Here is an 8,383-nt window from a genome sequence, read left to right on the forward strand (position 1 = left end):
TAATTCTTTCAATTTGCAGAAGTCTCGGATGTTGTTTCGGATCACCAGTTTTGAGGGGAACCCATTAGGGATATCACCCAGTGAAAAAGATTAGCATTGCACCACTTGTGCTGTTAAAAGTCAAAAGGTTCTCCCTGGTGAAATGATAGAGCAATGCTTAAAGTAACAAGGCCGTAACATGTTCTCCCTAATGCCATATACTTGCTTACTGTGGTAATGATGCTCACTTAGAGCATGTATTTTGGCTAGCAAAAATCCTGTGTGCCTTTGTATTATTTATGTCTGTTTTAATTCAGAGGTCTTTTTGGTCAGGATTGTGATTGACGTTGTTTTTATTTCAGCTATGCAGGAGATTCTTTGACGGATTACAATTTCAGCAAACTCCAACTTGAGAAGAAGAATGACAGCTAAGACACTTAAACCAGACTTTTCACCATCCTGGAAAGGAACTGGCTGCCAGTATTTGGAGTTTTTTTAATACTCTACCTCCCTCTGCTGTTATCAGCGAGAAGTTCCTCGACAATGGGAAATCATGTACTTGCGGCTTCGATTTCCATGCTTTCACTCCTGGCGATGATGGGAGATGCAGACAGTAAAACAGACAGTTCCTTCATGATCGACCCCGATCCCAGCCGCTGTATGAGGCATCACTATGTTGACTCCATCAGCCACCCGCTCTACAAGTGTAGCTCGAAGGTAAGGACTTCCCTTACCCTCTCACAGCAGGGTGCTGCATTGACAGGGTTGTTAAAATGAGCCATTTGGGGTGATTTTCTCTGCACAAACTCCTTAGTACCAAAATCTAGTTGCAAAGACATGTAGATGTAGAGACGTGAGTGTGTACATTAGAACTGGGACTGGAGAGAAAGGCTCTTGACTCTCTTTTCACCTTTTCAAAAGGAGATACACACCATGATGGTAAAGCTAATGTGCCAAATAATAATATTCAAAGGAGCACACTGGGGACTCAGCCACTGGTGCCAAGGAGATGGGCTAGTTTGGAAGTTTAGATCATTCCAGTCACCCTGTCCTTCAACTGAGTCTTTAATCTAGAGTATGTAAACTTACAAATTTCAAGGTGAAATACGGAGATAAAGAATCAAGCTGTAAAATGGTAGTGAAAATAAAATGCGAAGAACAGTGCTACTTTTTCCCCCTATTTAGTTTGAAGGCCTTTGTTTTCACACAAAATGACAATCAGATGTTTACTGTCAGGGATAGAAGCAGAAAGAAATAAAAGATTGCCTTTCATTTGAGATTTTAAGCCTGAATTTGTTTCTGTCAAAATGGCCTAGCAGCCTGCACATGTACCCTACAGTCATCTATTTCATTGTGTCGAGGAAAAGAACGGAGAAAAACAATGGAAAAATCCTTACTGGTCCCTTTTTTTTTTTGTCCTGATTTGTTCTGGCTGAGGTAACACATACTGTACATTCAGATGTACAGCCTCCAACTGGTCCATTCCTCTGTCCTGCAGAAAGTAGCTTTGCCTTATGCACCCACATCCCTGGATTAATGAAAGAGATCAACTGCCAGTGCCAATGCTTTTGCCAGCCCTGTGCTGGGTAAGAGAGCAATGGGAGACAGGTATGTGATGGGTTTCAAAAAAGGCTACTTAATAGCAGACCCCAGCAGCAGTGATCCTGAGAGGATTTCCAAGGAGGGAGGATCCATGCAGTTCATGGATGGGTGCAGCACTGGCTGAGAAGACCCCCAGACGCCTTTGTGTGCAGAGTGAGTTACTTGCTTCCCGTGATCAGCACAGGGGTGAGGTAATACCAGAGGTAGTAGCAGGCCATAAGAATTAAAGCTCAGAGAGAAGCATCAACAGAAAATAAGACCTGTTCAGTGCAATGTGAATCTTCAGTGGGGCTTGCCCTGTGCCTGCTCTCCAGAGAGGGGCTGACAGCCTTGAAATGGGGCACTGGGGAAAGCCCCTCTGCTTACACTGGTCTCACAGCAGTGATGCCTGCCCAGTTTGCCATAACCATGGCTGATCCACAGCGGTGGGAGATCAGACTTTTGCCCTATTGCTTTTGAGTTCGAACAGTAACCTCACGTACTACTTGATCCCCCTCTCCCCTCTACATTCTGGGCTGCCACAGACATCAGATAGAGGGTTATTTTTCTGAGGAAAAGAGGAAGGGAGGGACGGAAGGACAGAAAGAGAAAAAAAGAGAGAGAAAGAGAGAGAGAAAGAAAGAGAGAGAGAAAGAAAGAGAGAAAGAAAAAGAGAGAGAAAGAGAGAAAGAAAGAGAGAGAGAGAGAAAGAGAGAGAAAGAAAGAGAGAGATAGAAAGAAAGAGATAGAGAGAAAGAGAGAGGAAAAAAGAGACAGAGAGAGAAAGAAAAAGAGAGACAGACAGACAGAAAGTCAACAAGAACTCAATATCTTACCATCCCTAGTGACACTGAAAAGCAATCAGGTCTTTAGGATTGGGACTGATAGAAATGAGAACACAGAATGCACTGTAATGAAAACCACATTATTTCAAAACTGAGCTTTGAGAAAAAAGCTGTTGACATAAACATTTGTAACTGACTGCAAAAATGTCAGTGATTCTTTTTCAATTCAAGCCTTTAATGGAAATCATGTTTAAAAATATTACCACATCTCTTGGCATGCCAAATTCTACAAAGGTTTCAGAAACAGTTTTTTAACAATACTGCAAGTTGTATGGACTTTCTTATGAAGTGGAAAATGAAAACAGTTTCCATACAAAGCAAACTAATTTTGACATTTCCTAGAAAACTTCTGTTTGTTAAATCAAGCTCCTTTTTTTTTTTTTTTTTTTTTTTTTTTGAGGTCTCAACGATCTGAATCACCCCGGTAGACATATGGCTTCTGTTCTGGATCTAGCATATAAACACAGACCAATATTAGACTTGCTAATGAAAATTAGATGCAATGTCTGTCCCTATATATACTGTGATAAAATAAGTTAAATAAAGGAAGGTTCTGTGGGAGTAGCTGTGGGAATTGTGGTACCTCTTGTTTTCACTGAGTTTCCATTGTGAAGCTTGGACTGCCAACTGACGTCAGAGACTTTGCCCTTTTTTTGGCACTACACATTGGTTCCACCAAGCCATCCTTTTTCACTCCATACGTTTTCCCTTTTAGTGCAGCATAGAATTACAGAAGTTAAAAATGGCTTCAGAAATTGCAAGACATAGTATGTTTGCTGTCTGTCTTGGTTAAAAGAGGATTATGTCCACTGTGCTTCTATGTGGAGGCTGCCAATTGTCCCCACATGGGAAGTAGTTTTGTTACATTTGGAAACATCCACACAATTTAATTTAATCATTAAAATCCCTCTTGCTTGTGACCTCAGGCAGATGTTGAAAACAGGTTTCCAAAGCCTTCAGAAATGTAGTCCATTATAGTAACAGAATGTATAACAAAAGAAGGGTGGAAGAAGGTTATTTGTTCCTGAAAAACAGTGTTTTCCTTTGACTTCAAGGAAATGTTTGTATCAGCTGATGAGGTATTGCCTTTCCTGACCATAATGGATTCTACTTGACCTCTGTCACAGAGACCTACTGGTCTTCATTGATGTGCTGGATTGCCTTGCCACTGCAACCAGAGACTCCTAAATCACAGTATTGGCTGTCATAAGTGCTTCCTTCAGATGTGCCAGAAGTGCGCTACCACTGACAGCCTTGTACTAAAAAGTCCATCCCAGACAGACATGGACCAGATGAAGAAAGATTTAGCAAATATTTGATGATATACTCACTAGATAGCTCAGGAAATTGTCAGTAATGCTTTCTTGCATCCAGGCCACAGATAATGTGTAAAAGTCTGTTCTCAAACATCTCAGCCCATCCATCTGCTTTCAGGCCTCAACTTGTTCCTGAAGAGTGTGGAAATGAATCTATAAACACCATTAATAACAAACCACTTCACAGCTTCTGAATTTCCAGAATAGAGCTTGAATGATCAGTCAAATATTGCCTCAGATTCAAGCTGCTGGTTTTTATTGACCTTCCAGATACCGACCTGGACTGATGACTTTAAGTAAGAAAACCTGTTCTTCCCTAGCTGCTCACAAACTAGACTCCCATGACACTCACGCCGTAGCATGCTGTGCTTCTGGATCCAGCATCACAAGGTGACACACACAAGCTCACATGTGCAGAGGATCAGGGGAGCCAAGAGGCATGCATATCAGGTTATAAAATTCCCTCAGATTTTTACTATATATATACCCACTGTATTATTGTGCTATGCCATCATAGCATTACTAATTATTTAGGCGATAATCTCTATTGTGCTATAGTATACGATGTAATCAGCAGCTGGCGCAATTGATTAAATGGCAAAAGCAGAGCTTTTAAAGTACATGCTATTTCCAGCTCATTTGCACACTTGCCAAAATCTACTGGTGCTGTTCTGGTTTTATGAGGACGAGGAGGTTATAGTTTGCTGAGAACTTCAGGTTAGCCCAGAAGTTTAGAAACTATGAAAATGGGAAATCTGATTTTTTTTTAATCCTGGAAAACTGAATTAATACCTATGGTACTGTGCCATTTGTCATCCAAACACAGGGCATAAACCCAACACTGTGTAATTTTACACGACATGAATACTGACCATACTCTTATGAAAACAAAATAAAATTTGAGTTTAATAAAATTGAGGTTAAAATTAGTCTTCAAAGACTAATACATGTTTTTAAAGAGAAGGCTTGCTAAGAAATCATAAATGCAGTTGCACATTGAAGAAATATTGACTGGGTTTGCATTAGAAAGCTTTTATAGAACACTTTTATTAGAAAGCATTATAAGAAATGTATTGAGATACAGTTGTCACGTCAGATAATTCTACCTTGTAATTAGTGCTGTAACTCTTCTGTAGTCCTTAATCCTGCCCTTGGCTGTTTGTGTTTTTTGGGGTTCTTTTTGTGTTTGGTTCCCCCCACCCCCCCCCACCCCAGCATTCCTGAAAGTACCTGAAGGTTCAGGAGCTGATGTGTGCCATAAAAAGTCCTTAGAATAACAGTACCAGAAATAACTAACTGTTCCAGCTCCAGAAGCATCAACCATTAGAAATCACCACCATATGGCAATGCATGCTGACTTATTTGGGCTGAAATCATAGAAATGTTATTTGGAAAGGACTCTGAACACCCCCAAAAGCAATATGTGGCCTTTGCATGACTCCTTTTGCCACCCCTGAGGAGTGTCTGGCTCCATTGTCTTTGCAATCCTCAAGCAGTTGTCAGCTGCTGTTGTAGTGCTTTTTACCCTCCTCTTCAGCCAAATGCTTGGGAATGGCCTGTGACAGACAGTGCTGGTGAACTGGTCAAAACGGGGACCTACCAAGAGCAGTCAAGATGCTGGGAAGCAAACCGTTTTGAATGTCCCAATCTGCTGTCTTCCCTTCGCAACACAGGCGGGATTAGGTACCTGTGTAGCTCTTTACCAGCTGCCTGCATGTCACTTTGTGAAGTGAGTTTTGTTTACTAAGGGAAAAAAAGTGGATCTTTATCTATCAGTAACGTGGTGCTAACACTGTAAAGATTGTTCGTTTCCCTGTTCTCATGTACACTAGACACTGGTATTAAGCAGCTAGACATAGCTGATACATACAAAGCTGGGTTGTGGCTAAACAGTTGACATACATGCTTGCAAGACTTGGAGACTGGCAGTCAATTCAGCATGTGTAGTGAAAGAAGCTCAAAAAGGTTTAACATCTTTTTAACAAAAAGGTTTAACATATTTGCTGTCACGTCTGTAGTTATCCGTTTAGATTGTCCAAAAAAAACATGAGATGTGTAGCATGGTTACAATACAGTTTTCTTCCTTGGTTATAGGATAAACTTACGACTGCTTTACTGACTACTTTCCTACCTCTGTCACATTTTGACCTTGTCTGGGTGATATAATAAGTTCATTTTGAAGTTTCTGTTGGTTAAGCAGAATTAGCTAATGTGGACTTAATATTTAATTTCCCATGAAGGTATAAGAGTTTGTTCAAACTTTGTAACAGCTGTTATTACTTTGATAATTTCCACATTATTTTCAGAGCTTCAGAAGATCCTTTCCATGTTTTCTATAGGGCTTAGAGGACTGTCTATCTCCTTTGCTCAACAAGGTGTTGGGAAGGGGAGCAGGTGACTCCCTATGAGCTTTCCTGTCTTAGTGTCTCCTGTTGTGCAAGTTACCTTGCTCTGGTTACAGATTACTGAACTCAGAACCATGCAGCCTGTACTGCTTTTGGAAAATCCTACTAGCAAACCCTCATGTCTGGCAATGAGTTCATCTTGTTTACATTTTCACTCCCTTACACTTTCACTATCTTACACTACGCAGGGCATTTTATACAGATACAACTGATGCAATTATATATATATACACATATAATTTCAAATATATATTCAAGGTGATCTTTGTAAAAGGAAGGAGCTAGAAACTTACTCCTTTAGAAGCAATAAATATTTATATTTGTACTTTACATGTTTATATATCTAAACATTCGAGACCTTCACTAGCCCTGAGGACCAGTTCTGCTGATCACCAATAAATACACCCAAAACACTGGAAAATAATCCAACTGAAGTAACAGTATGGCTGATGACTTAAGGGCTTGGCTGCCACAGATCTGGGGTCAGCAAGTCACAGTTGCAGTCACTATACCTTGAAAGTAACGGAGTCCCAAGGCCAGCTTTCAGAAAATCAGCCCCCTCTGGTCCTTATTTGTGCTGGTGCGGGGGATTTCAGGAGCCTTGCTTTTCCTCCTGCCCATGTTACCTCCTCTGCTCTCTCAGACACAGCTCAGGAGCAATGCACTACGTGGGGCTGGCTGCCCTAGCCAAGGTGTTGGGGGTGCAGCAAGCGGAGAAAGACCAGCCAGACTGGAAGGAGGTATCCATCTGCTGGTGTTAGCTATGTGCTGGCAGCCATGGGGGCATATTTCCTAACCTGTCTCTTTTCCTTTGCAGATGGTACTGCTGGCTCGCTGTGAAGGCCGCTGCAGCCAGACGTCACGCTCGGAACCGATGGTTTCTTTCAGCACTGTTCTTAAGCAGCCTTTCCGCTCCACCTGCCACTGCTGCCGGCCCCAGACCTCCAAGCTGAAGGCCATGCGGCTGCGATGTTCAGGGGGCATGCGGCTCACTGCCACCTACCGCTACATCCTCTCCTGCCACTGTGAGGAGTGCAACTCTTAGGGATGTACCTACCACAGCAGAGAGGGGACTGGGATGCTGCTGGTGGGGAAGGCTCCCAAGAAGTAATCCAAGGTGAGGTCAATGTTCTCAGCGTACAATTGCAGCAAGGACAGCACTAACCAGGCTGGATTGGATCTGATAGCTAAAAATGTCATGGGGCCACTACTGAAGTGTGGGTTGTGACAAAGGTGAAAGCACAAGGACTTGTTTTTCAGAAGCCTTTCTTTTTTTCTGAAAGGATTTTTTTTGTGAGTTTCTTCTTTTCCAGGCTCAGCTCTGACTACAGAGAAGTGCTCTTACTTTAGGCCACGGGCAGCAGAAGAAAAAGAGAGGAAGGTCAGCCAGATGACAGCACAATGCTCTGGAAGTTGGCATTCGGACAGAGGATGAGCATCAGTTCCCACCCACAATCTCTTAACCTATCAATTTATTCTCAGTCTCATAGTTATATTTGCCTTTAAAACAAACTGTGTTGTTGACAAGGGTTACCTGTTACTGATCTAGCAGTCAAGTGCTGGATAACTTTAAGTGCAGTTTAGCAGAAATTACAAATAAATCATTGAAAAGTGAACTGGATATGAAATGTCACGCTGGGATTACCCAGCCCTAATCAGCTGAAATTATTTGTAGTGTGCAGCATCAGAGTTCAGTGGCTGAGGGACCCTTAAGAAGTGAAAAATCATGAGACTCATTATGCCCCACTAAAAGCCTGAAATGTGACATGTCACATCTGTCACAAAAGCTATTATTCAAATGCTAAAAACTAATCAAAGATTAAAATAACATGTACTAAATGGAGTCTTTTCTTAACTTGGGTAGACCTGTTGATGTACAGAGACATAGCCACCAAAATAATAACCAAACCTAGGACTTATTTTCATCTATATGCTACTCATAGAATCATAGAATGGTCAGGGTTGGAAAAGACCTTAAGATCATCTAGTTCCAACCCCTGTGCCATGGGCAGGGATACCACACACTAAACCATGTCACCGAAGACTCCATCCTACCTGACCTTGAACACTGACAGGAATGGAGCATTCGAAACCTCCTTGAACAACCTGTTCCAGTGCCTCACCACACTCACAGTAAAGAACTTCTTCCTTATATCTAAGCTCCTGATTGGGCGGTCTGGAACAGATCCCCACAGTAATGTCCCCCAGCACTGTTCTCTCTTTGACCCTGGCCCACAAACTCTCTGTTGACTGATCA

At 41.9% G+C, this 8,383-nt stretch overlaps 1 protein-coding gene across 1 annotated transcript; it reads left to right on the forward strand.

Moving 5' to 3' along the window:
• Positions 1-486: 486 nt before the first annotated feature.
• On the forward strand, positions 487-7,171 carry NDP (norrin cystine knot growth factor NDP; the record flags this gene model as incomplete). The annotated part of the gene is made up of 2 exons (XM_080612670.1): positions 487-696; positions 6,944-7,171. The coding sequence occupies exons 1-2, from the start codon at positions 523-525 to the stop codon at positions 7,169-7,171; spliced, it is 402 nt and encodes a 133-aa protein (XP_080468796.1). The 5' UTR covers positions 487-522.
• Positions 7,172-8,383: the final 1,212 nt, after the last annotated feature.

Source organism: Psittacula echo (assembly GCF_963264785.1).
Source record: "Psittacula echo genome assembly, chromosome: 3".
Lineage (NCBI taxonomy): Eukaryota > Metazoa > Chordata > Aves > Psittaciformes > Psittacidae > Psittacula > Psittacula echo.